General features: G+C 47.0%; 1 protein-coding gene across 1 annotated transcript in view; it reads right to left on the reverse strand.

Annotated features, from left to right (window-relative positions):
* The window catches only part of lmbrd2b (LMBR1 domain containing 2b), a 202,035-nt gene that overhangs the window by 151,969 nt on the left and 27,590 nt on the right, over positions 1-22,476 (reverse strand). The window contains exons 3-4 of the mRNA XM_068028755.1: positions 10,202-10,305; positions 9,710-9,823 (exon numbers count right to left, since the gene is read on the reverse strand). Coding sequence (XP_067884856.1) covers positions 9,710-9,823; positions 10,202-10,305 — 218 coding nt within the window. The remainder of the gene's footprint in view (positions 1-9,709; positions 9,824-10,201; positions 10,306-22,476) is intronic.

Below are 22,476 nucleotides of genomic sequence, written 5' to 3' on the forward strand. Positions count from 1 at the left end.
AGCGAGTGCTGGAAATACTCAGCGGGTCGGGCAGTATCTGTGGAGAGAGAAACAGAGTTAATAAAAACAGCGAGTGCAGGAAATACTCAGCAGGTCGGGCAGTATCTGTGGAGAGAGAAACAGAGTTAATAAAAACAGCAAGTGCTGGAAATACTCAGCAGGTCGGGCAGTATCTGTGGAGAGAGAAACAGAGTTAATAAAAACAGCGAGTGCTGGAAATACTCAGCAGGTCGGGCAGTATCTGTGGAGAGAGAAACAGAGTTAATAAAAACAGCGAGTGCTGGAAATACTCAGCAGGTCGGGCAGTATCTGTGGAGAGAGAAACAGAGTTAATAAAAACAGCAAGTGCTGGAAATACTCAGCAGGTCAGGCAGTATCTGTGGAGAGAGAAACAGAGTTAATAAAAACAGCGAGTGCTGGAAATACTCAGCAGGTCGGGCAGTATCTGTGGAGAGAGAAACAGAGTTAGTAAAAACAGCAAGTGCTGGAAGTACTCAGCAGGTCGGGCAGTATCTGTGGAGAGAGAAACAGAGTTAATAAAAACAGCAAGTGCTGGAAATACTCAGCAGGTCTGGCAGTATCTGTGGAGAGAGAAACAGAGTTAATAAAAACAGCGAGTGCTGGAAATACTCAGCAGGTCGGGCAGTATCTGTGGAGAGAGAAACAGAGTTAATAAAAACAGCAAGTGCTGGAAATACTCAGCAGGTCGGGCAGTATCTGTGGAGAGAGAAACAGAGTTAATAAAAACAGCAAGTGCTGGAAATACTCAGCAGGTCAGGCAGTATCTGTGGAGAGAGAAACAGAGTTAATAAAAACAGTGAGTGCTGGAAATACTCAGCAGGTCGGGTAGTATCTGTGGAGAGAGAAACAGAGTTAATAGAAACAGCAAGTGCTGGAAATACTCAGCAGGTCGGGCAGTATCTGTGGAGAGAGAAACAGAGTTAGTAAAAACAGCAAGTGCTGGAAGTACTCAGCAGGTCGGGCAGTATCTGTGGAGAGAGAAACAGAGTTAATAAAAACAGCAAGTGCTGGAAATACTCAGCAGGTCGGGCAGCATCTGTGGAGAGAGAAACAGAGTTAATAAAAACAGCAAGTGCTGGAAATACTCAGCAGGTCGGGCAGTATCTGTGGAGAGAGAAACAGAGTTAATAAAAACAGCAAGTGCTGGAAATACTCAGCAGGTCAGGCAGTATCTGTGCAGAGAGAAACAGACTTAATAAAAACAGCAAGTGCTGGAAATACTCAGCAGGTCTGGCAGCATCTGTGGAGAGAGAAACAGAGTTAATAAAAACAGCAAGTGCTGGAAATACTCAGCAGGTCGGGCAGTATCTGTGGAGAGAGAAACAGAGTTAATAAAAACAGCAAGTGCTGGAAATACTCAGCAGGTCGGGCAGTATCTGTGGAGAGAGAAACAGAGTTAATAAAAACAGCGAGTGCTGGAAATACTCAGCAGGTCAGGCAGTATCTGTGGAGAGAGAAACAGAGTTAATAAAAACAGCGAGTGCTGGAAATACTCAGCAGGTCGGGCAGTATCTGTGGAGAGAGAAACAGAGTTAATAAAAACAGCAGGTGCTGGAAATACTCAGCAGGTCGGGCAGTATCTGTGGAGAGAGAAACAGAGTTAATAAAAACAGCAAGTGCTGGAAATACTCAGCAGGTCAGACAGTATCTGTGGAGAGAGAAACAGAGTTCATAAAAACAGCGAGTGCTGGAAATACTCAGCAGGTCAGGCAGTATCTGTGGAGAGAGAAACAGAGTTAATAAAAACAGCGAGTGCTGGAAATACTCAGCAGGTCGGGCAGTATCTGTGGAGAGAGAAACAGAGTTAATGTTTCAGGTCTGTGACCTTAGTCCAGAGTAGCGGCAGTCAGACCTGGGAGGAGGTGGATCGGGAGCAGGGCTCGAGGCCCTCACCTACTTCAGACTGCAGCAGTGGCAGTCAGCAGGCTCTCTGTGTTGGCGCGCACTGGGTTTGAAAAGAGAGGAAAAAACTACCAGTGACATCACGAGGGATCTGTAAGCTGATTGGTTGGTAAGTAACAGCTGTTATCAGAGAAAAAAGTTCTTTTTTTTTTAAACACTCAATCATTCAAATAACTACCTTATTAAGTGATAAGGTTTTGTTTTAATTAGTGTAATTTCTTAATAATTACTGCTTCGAATAGTGCTGTCTGGACACAGTCACACTGGGAGTTGTGTGTGAGGGATTTCACTGACTGGGGGAAGGAGGTGCTCTTCGTCTCTTTCTTTTATTTTCTGCCTTTTCAACCTCCACGATACAGGGGAAGAAGCTGATTGGCAAGTAACTGGTAAGTTATTCCACTTTCTACATTCGCAATAATTAGTTTGTAAAGCTAAGTTATGGCAGGGTAGCTCGGCCAGGTGGAATGTGCCTCCTGTGGTTTGTGGGAAATCATGGACACACCACATGTCCTTGAGAAACACATTTGCAGAAAGTGTCACCGGCTGCAGAAGCTTGAGCTCCGTGTTTCAGAACTTGAGCAGCGGCTGGAGTCACTGTGGCACATTCGCGAGGCAGAGAACTACGTGGATAGCACGTTTCAGGAGGTAGTCACCCCGGAACTTAAGAGAGCAGAGAGAGAGAGGGACTGGGTGTCTGCCAGACAGACAAGGTGGTCAAGACAGGTAGTGCAGGAGTCCCCAGAGGGCATCCCACTTTCTAACCGGTATTCAGTGCTGAGTACCGATGGCAGAGAGGGTTCCTCTGGAGAGTGCAGCGACAGTCATGACCAGAGCACCATGGGTGGCTCAGCTGTGCAGGGAGGGAGGAGAAAGGACAAGAGAGCCATAGTGATAGGGGATTCTATAGTTAGGGGAACAGATAGGCGCTTCTGTGGTCCCAGACGTGATTCCAGGATGGTATGTTGCCTCCCTGGTGCAAAGGTCATGGAAAATACCGAGTGGCTACAGGGCATTCTGGAGAGGGAGGGTGCACAGCCAGAGGTCGTGGTCCACATTGGTACCAACGATATAGGAAGAAAGAGGGATGAGGTCCTGCAGGCTGAGCTTAGGAAGTTAGGAAAGAGATTAGCGAGCAGGACCTCAAAGGTAGTAATCTCCGGATTACTCCCGAGGCCATGTGCTAGTGAGTATAGGAATAGGAAAATACACCAGATGAATGCTTGGCTGGAGAGATGGTGCAGGAGGGAGGGCTTCAGATTTCTGGGGCATTGTGACCAGTTCTGGGGAAGGCGAGACCTGTACAAGCTGGACAGTCTGCACCTGAACAGGACTGGGACAAATATCCTTGCAGGAAGGTTTGCTAGTGCTGTTGGGGATGGTTTAAACTAGATTGGCAGGGGGACGGGAACCTGAGAGCAGTTTCAGATCAGGGAACAGGAGGCAGAAAATTAGCGAGTGACTCTGAAAAACAGAAGAAGCAAAGGTTAAAAAGTGTAGAGCACAGGAATTTGGCAGTGGTTAAAGGGTATTTATTTAAATGCAAGGAGTATAGTAAATAAAGCCGATGAGCTCAGGGCACAGATAGACACATGGCAACACAATATCACTGCTACAACGGAAACTTGTCTTAACGAGGGGCAAGAATGGTAACTCAACATCCCTGGATATCGAGTTTTCAGGCGGGATAGAGAAGGAGATAAAAAAGGAGGGGGTGTAGCATTATTAGTTAAGGAATCAGTAACAACTGTGAGGAGGGATGATATATGAAATGAATCATCAAATGAGACCATATGGGTGGAGCTCAGAAGTAAAAAAGGGGCAGCTACACTACTAGGAGTGTAGTATAGACCCCAAATAGTGAGAGGGAGGTAGAAGAACAAATACGTAGGCAAATTTCTGGGTGTAAAAACTATCGGACAATAATAGTTGAGGATTTCAACTACCCTAATATCAACTGGGATACAAACAGTGTGAATGGAACAGAGGGCACAAAATTCTTCAACAACATTCAAGAGAAAGTGTTTAGCCAGCATGTAACAAGACCAATGAGAGGGGGTGCAATTCTAGATTTAGTCTTCAATAATGAAGCTGGGCAAGTGGCTGAAGTAAAAGTGGGTGAACATTTTGGAGATAGTGCGCTCAGGGCAGCACAGTGGCGCAGTGGTTAGCACCGCAGCCTCACAGCTCCAGGGACCCGGGTTCGATTCTGGGTACTGCCTGTGTGGAGTTTGCAAGTTCTCCCTGTGTCTGCATGGGTTTTCTCCGGGTGCTCCGGTTTCCTCCCACAGCCAAAGACCTGCAGGTGATAGGTAAATTGGCCGTTGTAAATTGTCCCTAGTGTAGGGAGGTGATAGGGAATATGGGATTGCTGTAGGGTTAGTATAAATGGGTGATTGTTGGTCGGCACAGACTCAGTGGGCCGAAGGGCCTGTTTCAGTGCTGTATCTCTAAATAAATAAAAATAAATAAATAAATAATACAGTTAGTTTCAGCATAATCATGGAAAAGGACAAAGATAAACAGGAGTAAAAGTTCTACATTAGGGGAAGTCAAATTTTAAGAAGCTGAGAGGTGATCTGGCGAAAGTGGACTGGATACAGCTACTTGAAGGAAAATCAGTGGCAAATCAGTGGGAGGCATTCAAAAGGGAGTTACTACAGGCACAGTGTAGACATGTCCCCACAAAGATAAAGGGTAGTACGGCCAAATCTAGAGCCTCCTGGGTGTCTCGAAGCTAACAGGTTAAGATAAAGCAGAAAAAGAAAGCTGATGATGATCACAAAACTCTTAATACTTTAGAAAGCCAACAGGAGTATAGAAAGTGCAGGGGTGAAGAAAATTAGAAAAGCAGAGAGAGGACATGAAAAATTACTGGCAGGTAAAATCAAAGAAAACCCAAAGATGTTTTATCAGCACATGAAGAGCAAGAGGATAACTAAGGAAAGGGTAGGGCCTATCAGAGATGTACAAGGGAACTTCTGCTAGGATGCAGAAGATGTGGGCAGGGTTCTCAATGAGTTTTTGGTCTCTCTCTTCACAAAGGAGAGGGATGATGCAGACGAAGTAAAAGAGGAGTGTGAAATATTAGGGTAAGCATAATGAGAGAGGAAGTACTAGAGGCTCTGACATCCTTGAAGGTGGATAAATCACCAGGGCTGTATGGATTGCATCCCAGGTTGTTAAAGGAAGTCAGGGAGGAAATAGCGGATCTTCAAATCCTGACTGGATACGGGCAAGGTGCCAAAGGATTGGAGGTCTGCGAAGATTATACCTTTGTTCAAAAAGGGTGCGAGGGATAGGCCGAATAATTATAGGCCGGTCAGTCAGACCTTGGTGGTGGGTAAATTATTAGAATCAATTCTGAGGGACAGGATAAACTACCACTCAGAAAGGCATGGATTAATAAGAGATAGTCAGTATAGATTTGTTAAGGGAAGGCTTGATTGAGTTGTTGGCAAATGGAATTCAATCCAGATAAGTGTGAGGTAATGCATTTGGGGAGGGCAAATAAAGCAGGTTGCGGGGACGGGGGGAGGGGGGCAGACAGGGTTCACTGGGATCTGAATAGGAGTGTGGGGGAAAACTGGAGTCATTCCAGAGGCAGCTGGACACAGAGTGAAAGTGGGGATGGACACCGCGATGGTGGGGAAGGGGGGGGGGGGGGGTCGAACGTGCCGGAGAGGGCGGGGGACGTGACAGGGAGGGGGCATGTGATGGGGAGTTCCAAAAAGGGTCACTGACCTGAAACATTAATGCTGTTTCTCTCTCCACAGATACTGCCTGACCTGCTCAGTATTTCCAGCACTCGCTGTTTTTATTAACTCTGTTTCTCTCTCCACAGATACTGCCCGACCTGCTGAGTATTTCCAGCACTCGCTGTTTTTATTAACTCTGTTTCTCTCTCCACAGACACTGCCCGACCTGCTGAGTATTTCCAGCACTTGCTGTTTTTATTAACTCTGTTTCTCTCTCCACAGATACTGCCTGACCTGCTCAGTATTTCCAGCACTCGCTGTTTTTATTAACTCTGTTTCTCTCTCCACAGATACTGCCCGACCTGCTGAGTATTTCCAGCACTCGCTGTTTTTATTAACTCTGTTTCTCTCTCCACAGACACTGCCCGACCTGCTGAGTATTTCCAGCACTTACTGTTTTTATTAACTCTGTTTCTCTCCAAAGATGCTGCCTGACCTGCTGAGTATTTTCAGCACTTGCTGTTTTTATTAACTCTGTTTCTCTCTCCACAGATACTGCCCGACCTGCTGAGTATTTCCAGCACTTACTGTTTTTATTAACTCTGTTTCTCTCTCCACAGATACTGCCCGACCTGCTGAGTATTTTCAGCACTTGCTGCTTTTATTAACTCTGTTTCTCTCTCCAGATACTGCCCGACCTGCTGAGTATTTCCAGCACTTGCTGTTTTTATTAACTCTGTTTCTCTCTCCACAGATACTGCCCGACCTGCTGAGTATTTCCAGCACTCGCTGTTTTTATTAACTCTGCTTCTCTCTCCACAGATACTGCCCGACCTGCTGAGTATTTCCAGCACTTGCTGTTTTTATTAACTCTGTTTCTCTCCAAAGATGCTGCCCGACCTGCTGAGTATTTCCAGCACTCTCTGTTTTTATTAACTCTGTTTCTCTCTCCACAGATACTGCCCGACCTGCTGAGTATTTCCAGCACTTGCTGTTTTTATTAACTCTGTTTCTCTCTCCACAGATACTGCCTGACCTGCTGAGTATTTCCAGCACTTGCTGTTTTTATTAACACTGTTTCTCTCTCCACAGATACTGCCCGACCTGCTGAGTATTTACAGCACTTGCTGTTTTTATTAACTCTGTGTCTCTCTCCACAGATACTGCCTGACCTGCTGAGTATTTCCAGCACTCTCTGTTTTTATTAACTCTGTTTCTCTCTCCACAGATACTGCCCGACCTGCTGAGTATTTCCAGCACTTGCTGTTTTTATTAACTCTGTTTCTCTCTCCACAGATACTGCCTGACCTGCTGAGTATTTCCAGCACTTGCTGTTTTTATTAACTCTGTTTCTCTCTCCACAGATACTGCCCGACCTGCTGAGTATTTCCAGCACTCGCTGTTTTTATTAACTCTGTTTCTCTCCAAAGATGCTGCCCGACCTGCTGAGTATTTCCAGCACTCTCAGTTTTTATTAACTCTGTTTCTCTCTCCACAGATACTGCCTGACCTGCTGAGTATTTCCAGCACTTGCTGTTTTTATTAACTCTGTTTCTCTCTCCACAGATACTGCCTGACCTGCTGAGTATTTCCAGCACTTGCTGTTTTTATTAACTCTGTTTCTCTCTCCAAAGATGCTGCCCGACCTGCTGAGTATTTCCAGCATTTGCTGTTTTTATTAACTCTGTTTCTCTCTCCACAGATACTGCCCGACCTGCTGAGTATTTCCAGCACTTGCTGTTTTTATTAACTCTGTTTCTCTCTCCAAAGATGCTGCCCGACCTGCTGAGTATTTCCAGCACTTGCTGTTTTTATTAACTCTGTTTCTCTCTCCACAGATACTGCCCGACCTGCTGAGTATTTCCAGCACTCGCTGTTTTTATTAACTCTGTTTCTCTCTCCACAGATACTGCCCGACCTGCTGAGTATTTCCAGCACTCGCTGTTTTTATTAACTCTGTTTCTCTCTCCACAGATACTGCCCGACCTGCTGAGTATTTCCAGCACTCGCTGTTTTTATTAACTCTGTTTCTCTCTCCACAGATACTGCCCGACCTGCTGAGTATTTCCAGCACTTGCTGTTTTTATTAACTCTGTTTCTCTCTCCACAGATACTGCCTGACCTGCTGAGTATTTCCGGCACTTGCTGTTTTTATTAACTCTGTTTCTCTCTCCAAAGATGCTGCCCGACCTGCTGAGTATTTCCAGCACTTGCTGTTTTTATTATCTCTGTTTCTCTCTCCACAGATACTGCCCGACCTGCTGAGTATTTCCAGCACTTGCTGTTTTTATTAACTCTGTTTCTCTCTCCACAGATACTGCCCGACCTGCTGAGTATTTCCAGCACTTGCTGTTTTTATTAACTCTGTTTCTCTCTCCACAGATGCTGCCCGACCTGCTGAGTATTTCCAGCACTTGCTGTTTTTATTAACTCTGTTTCTCTCTCCACAGATACTGCCCGACCTGCTGAGTATTTCCAGCACTTGCTGTTTTTATTAACTCTGTTTCTCTCTCCACAGATACTGCCCGACCTGCTGAGTATTTCCAGCACTTGCTGTTTTTATTAACTCTGTTTCTCTCTCCACAGATACTGCCCGACCTGCTGAGTATTTCCAGCACTTGCTGTTTTTATTAACTCTGTTTCTCTCTCCACAGATACTGCCCGACCTGCTGAGTATTTCCAGCACTTGCTGTTTTTATTAACTCTGTTTCTCTCTCCACAGATACTGCCCGACCTGCTGAGTATTTCCAGCACTTGCTGTTTTTATTAACTCTGTTTCTCTCTCCACAGATACTGCCCGACCTGCTGAGTATTTCCAGCATTTCTTGTTTTTATATGTACAAACATTGTGCCTGTTTCAGCTAAACAAAATAAGTGACAGCCATTCACTGGTTCATTCCTCAGGGCAATGCCTTGAGCAGAGGCAAGTAGCTTGGTTTCAATTTAAAACAAAGCTTGGCAGTTAACTGTCAGTGATCATAAATTGGTGCATTCTCCATGCCAAAGCCTCTACCAATCAGAGTTCACTTGCAAACCAATCAGCACTCTCTTCTCATACAGAATAAAGTCATTGTTTTCCCTTACATTGGTATTCTTGCAGATTGTCCTGATGAATGCAAGGCTTCAACATAGTGCCTCTATTTTCAACAATACTTAGTACTACTGATAACTCTTAACACTTAGAAGGTAGCTACTTGAGGGTTATTTTGAAAAAGAAAATTTTTTTTTTACTAATTTTCCAGCTATTTACACACAAACCCTAAGAGCAGTTCCATACCAACCAACTTATCGATTTCCTGCGGTCGCTTTTAGATATTTTTTCACTCTTCAAACCCAGTGCAAACAACATCCTCCAGCCACAGCCCCAATACCCCAATCCCCACCCACTACCACCCTCACTGGCCCCACATTCCCCAATACCCAACCCCAAACCCCGCCACCCTTCCCCAATAACGACCCCCCCATCCCTCACCCTCTTCCCCAATACCCCACCCCCATTCCCCCCCCCGCCTCCCCAATCCCTAATACCTCTTCCCCCACCCCCAATACTCCAATTCTCACACCATTCCACAAGCCATTCCCCATCGCTCGTCCCCAAATCCATCACCCCCCAGACCCTGTACCCCAATGTCCCCTGTCCCGCGGCGTGAGGCGGGGGGGCCGAGGGCGGAGGCCGAGGTCGGAGGTGGGGGGGGCTGAGGGCGGAGGGGCCGAGGGCTGAGGGGGGGGGACCGAGGGCGGAGAGCCGAGGCCGAGGGCGGAGGGCCGAGGTCGGAGGGGCCGAGGGCGGAGGCGAGGGTGGAGGGGCCGAGGGCTGAGGGGGGGGGGGCCGAGGGCGGAGAGCCGAGGGCGGAGGGAGGGGGGGGGCCGAGGGCGGAGGGGGGGAGATCCGAGGGCGGGGGGGCTGAGGGCGGAGGTCGAGGGCGGAGGCGGAGGGGGAGGCCAGGGCGGGGCGAGGGCGGAGGGGGGCGAGGGCAGAGATGGCTAGACATGCTTGCGCTGGTCGATGATCTTAGTGTATACACAGTGAACCCCGAGCGGGAACGAGCAGAAAGGCTGCTGATTTCGTGCTGAGCTTCTGAATTACTGACCAGGTCAGAAACTGTGACGTCCAGTAGACCACTCGCCAAAAGACGGGCAAGATTCCATCCGGGATATAACTCCAGGGTTTGAAACATTCCGGCAGCAATTGGGAATCTGACACACTAGAGTGAGAAGAGTGGAGGAGAATGAGCATGAGAATCACATCACAGTCGACACCAGCACCAAAGGAATGCACAGCAAGGGCCAAAACCCACAACTACAAAAGAACAGGCTCTGCCATCGACAGCAACCTGAACCAACAATTCACACAGAGCAACAGAGCTGCAGCATGGGGGAGGGGGAGGGGAAACACAACGGCTGGGGTGAGGCGTGAGAGAGGGGGAGGGGCAGGAAGGAGTGCCGGAGCGGAGTGGGGCAGCAGCATGGGCAGTGGGGTTGGTAGGTGGGAATCTGCCAGACAGCAGAGAGCAGTCGGGGCAAATGCAACAGACACAGGTGTGGGAGGGAACTGAACAAAATACAAGCCGCAAACATCTTACCTCCGCGTAGAATTAGGCTTGGTCGTTGTGAATGCTTTAGTGGAGTTGGGGGCGGATGTGGGTAAGACCTTGGAGTTGTCGACCTTACACTGTCTGTAAATAGTCTGAAAGAGAACGCATCGGTTAGAGGCTCGGCTCATGAAACAAAACTTGACAACATCATCAGGACGGCGAGGATACTGTGTAAACACTGATAACCAACACACTGGATAGAATCCCTCACTGACACTGATCACCAACACACTGGATAGAATCCCTCAGTGACACTGATCACAAACACACTGGATAGAATCCCTCACTGACACTGATCACCAACACACTGGATAGAATCCCTCACTGACACTGATCACCAACACACTGCATAGAATCCCTCACTGACACTGATCACCAACACACTGGATAGAATCCCTCAGTGACACTGATCACCAACACACTGGATAGAATCCCTCACTGACACTGATCACCAACACATTGGATAGAATCCCTCAGTGACACTGATCACCAACACACTGGATAGAATCCCTCACTGACACTGATCACCAACACACTGGATAGAATCCCTCACTGACACTGATCACCAACACATTGGATAGAATCCCTCACTGACACTGATCACCAACACATTGGATAGAATCCCTCACTGACACTGATCACCAACACACTGGATAGAATCCCTCACTGACACTGATCACCAACACACTGGATAGAATCCCTCACTGACACTGATCACCAACACATTGGATAGAATCCCTCACTGACACTGATCACCAACACACTGGATAGAATCCCTCACTGACACTGATCACCAACACACTGGATAGAATCCCTCAGTGACACTGATCAACAACACACTGCATAGAATCCCTCACTGACACTGATCACCAACACATTGGATAGAATCCCTCACTGACACTGATCACCAACACACTGGACAGAATCCCTCAGTGACACTGATCAACAACACTGGATAGAATCCCTCACTGACACTGATCACCAACACATTGGATAGAATCCCTCACTGACACTGATCACCAACACACTGGATAGAATCCCTCAGTGACACTGATCAACAACACACTGCATAGAATCCCTCACTGACACTGATCACCAACACATTGGATATAATCCCTCACTGACACTGATCACCAACACACTGGACAGAATCCCTCAGTGACACTGATCACCAACACACTGGATAGAATCCCTCAGTGACACTGATCACCAACACACTGGATAGAATCCCTCACTGACACTGATCAACACACTGGACAGAATCCCTCAGTGACACTGATCACCAACACACTGGATAGAATCCCTCACTGACACTGATCACCAACACATTGGATAGAATCCCTCACTGACACTGATCACCAACACACTGGATAGAATCCCTCACTGACACTGATCACCAACACATTGGATAGAATCCCTCACTGACACTGATCACCAACACACTGGATAGAATCCCTCACTGACACTGATCACCAACACACTGGATAGAATCCCTCAGTGACACTGATCACCAACACACTGGATAGAATCCCTCACTGACACTGATCACCAACACACTGGATAGAATCCCTCACTGACACTGATCACCAACACACTGCATAGAATCCCTCACTGACACTGATCACCAACACGCTGGATAGAATCCCTCACTGACACAGATCACCAACACACTGGATAGAATCCCTCAGTGACACTGATCACCAACACACTGGATAGAATCCCTCACTGACACTGATCACCAACACACTGGATAGAATCCCTCACTGACACTGATAACCAACACACTGGATAGAATCCCTCAGTGACACTGATCACCAACACACTGGATAGAATCCCTCAGTGACACTGATCACCAACACACTGGATAGAATCCCTCACTGACACTGATAACCAACACACTGGATAGAATCCCTCAGTGACACTGATCACCAACACACTGGATAGAATCCCTCACTGACACTGATCACCAACACACTGGATAGAATCCCTCAGTGACACTGATCACCAACACACTGCATAGAATCCCTCACTGACACTGATCACCAACACACTGGACAGAATCCCTCACTGACACTGATCACCAACACACTGGATAGAATCCCTCAGTGACACTGATCACCAACACACTGGATAGAATCCCTCACTGACACTGATCACCAACACACTGGATAGAATCCCTCACTGACACTGATCACCAACACACTGGATAGAATCCCTCAGTGACACTGATCACCAACACACTGGATAGAATCCCTCACTGACACTGATCACCAACACACTGGATAGAATCCCTCAGTGACACTGATCACCAACACACTGGATAGAATCCCTCACTGACACTGATCACCAACACACTGGATAGAATCCCTCAGTGACACTGATCACCAACACACTGGATAGAATCCCTCACTGACACTGATCACCAACACACTGGATAGAATCCCTCAGTGACACTGATCACCAACACACTGGATAGAATCCCTCAGTGACACTGATCACCAACGCACTGGATAGAATCCCTCACTGACACTGATCACCAACACACTGGATAGAATCCCTCACTGACACTGATCACCAACACACTGGATAGAATCCCTCAGTGACACTGATCACCAACACACTGGATAGAATCCCTCACTGACACTGATCACCAACACACTGGATAGAATCCCTCACTGACACTCATCACCAACACACTGGATAGAATCCCTCAGTGACACTGATCACCAACACACTGGATAGAATCCCTCACTGACACTGATCACCAACACATTGGATAGAATCCCTCACTGACACTGATCACCAACACACTGGATAGAATCCCTCACTGACACTGATCACCAACACACTGCATAGAATCCCTCACTGACACTGATCACCAACACACTGGATAGAATCCCTCACTGACACTGATCACCAACACACTGCATAGAATCCCTCACTGACACTGATCACCAACACACTGGATAGAATCCCTCACTGACACTGATCACCAACACACTGGATAGAATCCGTCACTGACACTGATCACCAACACACTGGATAGAATCCCTCACTGACACTGATCACCAACACACTGGATAGAATCCCTCACTCACACTGATCACCAACACACTGGATAGAATCCCTCACTGACACTGATCACCAACACACTGGATAGAATCCCTCACTGACACTGATCACCAACACACTGGACAGAATCCCTCACTGACACTGATCACCAACACACTGGATAGAATCCCTCACTGACACAGATCACCAACACACTGGATAGAATCCCTCACTGACACAGATCACCAACACATTGGATAGAATCCCTCACTGACACTGATTACCAACACACTGGATAGAATCCCTCACTGACACTGATCACCAACACACTGGACAGAATCCCTCAGTGACACTGATCACCAACACACTGGATAGAATCCCTCACTGACACAGATCACCAACACATTGGATAGAATCCCTCACTGACACTGATCAACACACTGGACAGAATCCCTCACTGACACTGATCACCAACACACTGGATAGAATCCCTCACTGACACAGATCACCAACACACTGGATAGAATCCCTCAGTGACACTGATCACCAACGCACTGGATAGAATCCCTCACTGACACTGATCACCAACACATTGGATAGAATCCCTCACTGACACTGATCACCAACACACTGGATAGAATCCCTCACTGACACTGATCACCAACACATTGGATAGAATCCCTCACTGACACAGATCACCAACACACTGGATAGAATCCCTCACTGACACAGATCACCAACACACTGGATAGAATCCCTCACTGACACTGATCACCAACACATTGGATAGAATCCCTCACTGACACTGATCACCAACACACTGGATAGAATCCCTCACTGACACTGATCACCAACACATTGGATAGAATCCCTCACTGACACTGATCACCAACACATTGGATAGAATCCCTCACTGACACTGATCAACACACTGGATAGAATCCCTCACTGACACTGATCACCAACACACTGCATAGAATCCCTCACTGACACTGATCACCAACACATTGGATAGAATCCCTCACTGACACTGATCACCAACACACTGGATAGAATCCCTCACTGACACTGATCACCAACACATTGGATAGAATCCCTCACTGACACTGATCACCAACACACTGGATAGAATCCCTCACTGACACTGATCAACACACTGGATAGAATCCCTCACTGACACAGATCACCAACACACTGCATAGAATCCCTCACTGACACTGATCACCAACACATTGGATAGAATCCCTCACTGACACTGATCACCAACACACTGGACAGAATCCCTCACTGACACAGATCACCAACACATTGGATAGAATCCCTCACTGACACTGATCACCAACACACTGGATAGAATCCCTCACTGACACAGATCACCAACACACTGCATAGAATCCCTCACTGACACTGATCACCAACACATTGGATAGAATCCCTCACTGACACTGATCACCAACACACTGGACAGAATCCCTCACTGACACAGATCACCAACACACTGGATAGAATCCCTCACTGACACTGATCACCAACACACTGGATAGAATCCCTCACTGACACTGATCACCAACACACTGGATAGAATCCCTCAGTGACACTGATCACCAACACACTGCATAGAATCCCTCACTGACACTGATCACCAACACATTGGATAGAATCCCTCACTGACACAGATCACCAACACACTGGATAGAATCCCTCACTGACACTGATCACCAACACACTGGATAGAATCCCTCACTGACACTGATCACCAACACACTGGATAGAATCCCTCACTGACACAGATCACCAACACACTGGATAGAATCCCTCACTGACACTGATCACCAACACATTGGATAGAATCCCTCACTGACACTGATCACCAACACACTGGATAGAATCCCTCACTGACACTGATCAACACACTGGATAGAATCCCTCACTGACACTGATCACCAACACATTGGATAGAATCCCTCACTGACACTGATCACCAACACACTGGATAGAATCCCTCACTGACACTGATCAACACACTGGATAGAATCCCTCACTGACACTGATCACCAACACACTGGATAGAATCCCTCACTGACACTGATCACCAACACACTGGATAGAATCCCTCACTGACACTGATCACCAACACACTGGATAGAATCCCTCACTGACACTGATCAACACACTGGATAGAATCCCTCACTGACACAGATCACCAACACACTGCATAGAATCCCTCACTGACACTGATCACCAACACATTGGATAGAATCCCTCACTGACACTGATCACCAACACACTGGATAGAATCCCTCACTGACACTGAACACCAACACATTGGATAGAATCCCTCACTGACACAGATCACCAACACACTGGATAGAATCCCTCACTGACACTGATCACCAACACACTGGATAGAATCCCTCACTGACACTGATCACCAACACATTGGATAGAATCCCTCACTGACACTGATCACCAACACACTGGACAGAATCCCTCACTGACACAGATCACCAACACACTGGATAGAATCCCTCACTGACACAGATCACCAACACACTGGATAGAATCCCTCACTGACACTGATCACCAACACACTGGACAGAATCCCTCACTGACACAGATCACCAACACACTGGATAGAATCCCTCACTGACACTGATCACCAACACACTGGATAGAATCCCTCACTGACACTGATCACCAACACACTGGATAGAATCCCTCACTGACACTGATCACCAACACACTGGATAGAATCCCTCACTGACACTGATCACCAACACACTGGATAGAATCCCTCACTGACACTGATCAACACACTGGATAGAATCCCTCACTGACACTGATCACCAACACATTGGATAGAATCCCTCACTGACACTGATCACCAACACACTGCATAGAATCCCTCACTGACACTGATCACCAACACACTGGATAGAATCCCTCACTGACACTGATCACCAACACATTGGATAGAATCCCTCACTGACACTGATCAGCAACACACTGCATAGAATCCCTCACTGACACTGATCACCAACACATTGGATAGAATCCCTCACTGACACTGATCACCAACACACTGGATAGAATCCCTCACTGACACTGATCACCAACACATTGGATAGAATCCCTCACTGACACTGATCACCAACACACTGCATAGAATCCCTCACTGACACTGATCACCAACACATTGGATAGAATCCCTCACTGACACTGATCACCAACACACTGGATAGAATCCCTCACTGACACTGATCACCAACACACTGGATAGAATCCCTCACTGACACTGATCACCAACACACTGCATAGAATCCCTCACTGACACTGATCACCAACACACTGGATAGAATCCCTCACTGACACTGATCACCAACACATTGGATAGAATCCCTCACTGACACTGATCACCAACACACTGCATAGAATCCCTCACTGACACTGATCACCAACACACTGGATAGAATCCCTCACTGACACTGATCACCAACACATTGGATAGAATCCCTCACTGACACTGATCACCAACACACTGCATAGAATCCCTCACTGACACTGATCACCAACACATTGGATAGAATCCCTCACTGACACTGATCACCAACACACTGGATAGAATCCCTCACTGACACTGATCACCAACACACTGGATAGAATCCCTCACTGACACTGATCACCAACACACTGGATAGAATCCCTCAGTGACACTGATCACCAACACACTGGATAGAATCCCTCAGTGACACTGATCAACACACTGGACAGAATCCCTCACTGACACTGATCACCAACACACTGGACAGAATCCCTCACTGACACTGATCAACACACTGGACAGAATCCCTCACTGACACTGATTACCAACACATTGGATAGAATCCCTCACTGACACAGATCACCAACACACTGGACAGAATCCCTCAGTGACACTGATCAACACACTGGACAGAATCCCTCACTGACACTGATTACCAACACATTGGATAGAATCCCTCACTGACACAGATCACCAACACACTGGATAGAATCCCTCACTGACACAGATCACCAACACACTGGATAGAATCCCTCACTGACACTGATCAACACACTGGATAGAATCCCTCACTGACACTGATTACCAACACATTGGATAGAATCCCTCACTGACACAGATCACCAACACACTGGACAGAATCCCTCACTGACACTGATCAACACACTGGACAGAATCCCTCACTGACACTGATTACCAACACATTGGATAGAATCCCTCACTGACACAGATCACCAACACACTGGACAGAATCCCTCACTGACACTGATCAACACACTGGATAGAATCCCTCACTGACACTGATCACCAACACACTGGATAGAATCCCTCAGTGACACTGATCAACACACTGGATAGAATCCCTCACTGACACTGATCACCAACACACTGGACAGAATCCCTCACTGACACTGATCACCAACACACTGGATAGAATCCCTCAGTGACACTGATCAACACACTGGATAGAATCCCTCACTGACACTGATTACCAACACATTGGATAGAATCCCTCACTGACACAGATCACCAACACACTGGACAGAATCCCTCACTGACACTGATCAACACACTGGACAGAATCCCTCACTGACACTGATTACCAACACATTGGATAGAATCCCTCACTGACACAGATCACCAACACACTGGACAGAATCCCTCACTGACACTGATCAACACACTGGACAGAATCCCTCACTGACACTGATCACCAACACATTGGACAGAATCCCTCACTGACACTGATCACCAACACACTGGATAGAATCCCTCACTCACACTGATCACCAACACACTGGATAGAATCCCTCACTGACACTGATCACCAACACACTGGATAGAATCCCTCACTGACACTGATCACCAACACACTGGACAGAATCCCTCACTGACACTGATCACCAACACACTGGATAGAATCCCTCACTGACACAGATCACCAACACACTGGATAGAATCCCTCACTGACACAGATCACCAACACATTGGATAGAATCCCTCACTGACACTGATTACCAACACACTGGATAGAATCCCTCACTGACACAGATCACCAACACATTGGATAGAATCCCTCACTGACACTGATCAACACACTGGACAGAATCCCTCACTGACACTGATCACCAACACACTGGATAGAATCCCTCACTGACACAGATCACCAACACACTGGATAGAATCCCTCAGTGACACTGATCACCAACGCACTGGATAGAATCCCTCACTGACACTGATCACCAACACATTGGATAGAATCCCTCACTGACACTGATCACCAACACACTGGATAGAATCCCTCACTGACACTGATCACCAACACATTGGATAGAATCCCTCACTGACACAGATCACCAACACACTGGATAGAATCCCTCACTGACACAGATCACCAACACACTGGATAGAATCCCTCACTGACACAGATCACCAACACACTGGATAGAATCCCTCACTGACACTGATCACCAACACACTGGATAGAATCCCTCACTGACACTGATCACCAACACATTGGATAGAATCCCTCACTGACACTGATCACCAACACATTGGATAGAATCCCTCACTGACACTGATCAACACACTGGATAGAATCCCTCACTGACACTGATCACCAACACACTGCATAGAATCCCTCACTGACACTGATCACCAACACATTGGATAGAATCCCTCACTGACACTGATCACCAACACACTGGATAGAATCCCTCACTGACACTGATCACCAACACATTGGATAGAATCCCTCACTGACACTGATCACCAACACACTGGATAGAATCCCTCACTGACACTGATCAACACACTGGATAGAATCCCTCACTGACACAGATCACCAACACACTGCATAGAATCCCTCACTGACACTGATCACCAACACATTGGATAGAATCCCTCACTGACACTGATCACCAACACACTGGACAGAATCCCTCACTGACACAGATCACCAACACATTGGATAGAATCCCTCACTGACACTGATCACCAACACACTGGATAGAATCCCTCACTGACACAGATCACCAACACACTGCATAGAATCCCTCACTGACACTGATCACCAACACATTGGATAGAATCCCTCACTGACACTGATCACCAACACACTGGACAGAATCCCTCACTGACACAGATCACCAACACACTGGATAGAATCCCTCACTGACACTGATCACCAACACACTGGATAGAATCCCTCACTGACACTGATCACCAACACACTGGATAGAATCCCTCAGTGACACTGATCACCAACACACTGCATAGAATCCCTCACTGACACTGATCACCAACACATTGGATAGAATCCCTCACTGACACAGATCACCAACACACTGGATAGAATCCCTCACTGACACTGATCACCAACACACTGGATAGAATCCCTCACTGACACTGATCACCAACACACTGGATAGAATCCCTCACTGACACAGATCACCAACACACTGGATAGAATCCCTCACTGACACTGATCACCAACACATTGGATAGAATCCCTCACTGACACTGATCACCAACACACTGGATAGAATCCCTCACTGACACTGATCAACACACTGGATAGAATCCCTCACTGACACTGATCACCAACACATTGGATAGAATCCCTCACTGACACTGATCACCAACACACTGGATAGAATCCCTCACTGACACTGATCAACACACTGGATAGAATCCCTCACTGACACTGATCACCAACACACTGGATAGAATCCCTCACTGACACTGATCACCAACACACTGGATAGAATCCCTCACTGACACTGATCACCAACACACTGGATAGAATCCCTCACTGACACTGATCAACACACTGGATAGAATCCCTCACTGACACAGATCACCAACACACTGCATAGAATCCCTCACTGACACTGATCACCAACACATTGGATAGAATCCCTCACTGACACTGATCACCAACACACTGGATAGAATCCCTCACTGACACTGAACACCAACACATTGGATAGAATCCCTCACTGACACAGATCACCAACACACTGGATAGAATCCCTCACTGACACTGATCACCAACACACTGGATAGAATCCCTCACTGACACTGATCACCAACACATTGGATAGAATCCCTCACTGACACTGATCACCAACACACTGGACAGAATCCCTCACTGACACAGATCACCAACACACTGGATAGAATCCCTCACTGACACAGATCACCAACACACTGGATAGAATCCCTCACTGACACTGATCACCAACACACTGGACAGAATCCCTCACTGACACAGATCACCAACACACTGGATAGAATCCCTCACTGACACTGATCACCAACACACTGGATAGAATCCCTCACTGACACTGATCACCAACACACTGGATAGAATCCCTCACTGACACTGATCACCAACACACTGGATAGAATCCCTCACTGACACTGATCACCAACACACTGGATAGAATCCCTCACTGACACTGATCAACACACTGGATAGAATCCCTCACTGACACTGATCACCAACACATTGGATAGAATCCCTCACTGACACTGATCACCAACACACTGCATAGAATCCCTCACTGACACTGATCACCAACACACTGGATAGAATCCCTCACTGACACTGATCACCAACACATTGGATAGAATCCCTCACTGACACTGATCAGCAACACACTGCATAGAATCCCTCACTGACACTGATCACCAACACATTGGATAGAATCCCTCACTGACACTGATCACCAACACACTGGATAGAATCCCTCACTGACACTGATCACCAACACATTGGATAGAATCCCTCACTGACACTGATCACCAACACACTGCATAGAATCCCTCACTGACACTGATCACCAACACATTGGATAGAATCCCTCACTGACACTGATCACCAACACACTGGATAGAATCCCTCACTGACACTGATCACCAACACACTGGATAGAATCCCTCACTGACACTGATCACCAACACACTGCATAGAATCCCTCACTGACACTGATCACCAACACACTGGATAGAATCCCTCACTGACACTGATCACCAACACATTGGATAGAATCCCTCACTGACACTGATCACCAACACACTGCATAGAATCCCTCACTGACACTGATCACCAACACACTGGATAGAATCCCTCACTGACACTGATCACCAACACATTGGATAGAATCCCTCACTGACACTGATCACCAACACACTGCATAGAATCCCTCACTGACACTGATCACCAACACATTGGATAGAATCCCTCACTGACACTGATCACCAACACACTGGATAGAATCCCTCACTGACACTGATCACCAACACACTGGATAGAATCCCTCACTGACACTGATCACCAACACACTGGATAGAATCCCTCAGTGACACTGATCACCAACACACTGGATAGAATCCCTCAGTGACACTGATCAACACACTGGACAGAATCCCTCACTGACACTGATCACCAACACACTGGACAGAATCCCTCACTGACACTGATCAACACACTGGACAGAATCCCTCACTGACACTGATTACCAACACATTGGATAGAATCCCTCACTGACACAGATCACCAACACACTGGACAGAATCCCTCAGTGACACTGATCAACACACTGGACAGAATCCCTCACTGACACTGATTACCAACACATTGGATAGAATCCCTCACTGACACAGATCACCAACACACTGGATAGAATCCCTCACTGACACAGATCACCAACACACTGGATAGAATCCCTCACTGACACTGATCAACACACTGGATAGAATCCCTCACTGACACTGATTACCAACACATTGGATAGAATCCCTCACTGACACAGATCACCAACACACTGGACAGAATCCCTCACTGACACTGATCAACACACTGGACAGAATCCCTCACTGACACTGATTACCAACACATTGGATAGAATCCCTCACTGACACAGATCACCAACACACTGGACAGAATCCCTCACTGACACTGATCAACACACTGGATAGAATCCCTCACTGACACTGATCACCAACACACTGGATAGAATCCCTCAGTGACACTGATCAACACACTGGATAGAATCCCTCACTGACACTGATCACCAACACACTGGACAGAATCCCTCACTGACACTGATCACCAACACACTGGATAGAATCCCTCAGTGACACTGATCAACACACTGGATAGAAT

This window comes from Heterodontus francisci, chromosome 4 (assembly GCF_036365525.1).
Source record: "Heterodontus francisci isolate sHetFra1 chromosome 4, sHetFra1.hap1, whole genome shotgun sequence".
NCBI classification, from domain to species: Eukaryota; Metazoa; Chordata; class Chondrichthyes; order Heterodontiformes; family Heterodontidae; genus Heterodontus; species Heterodontus francisci.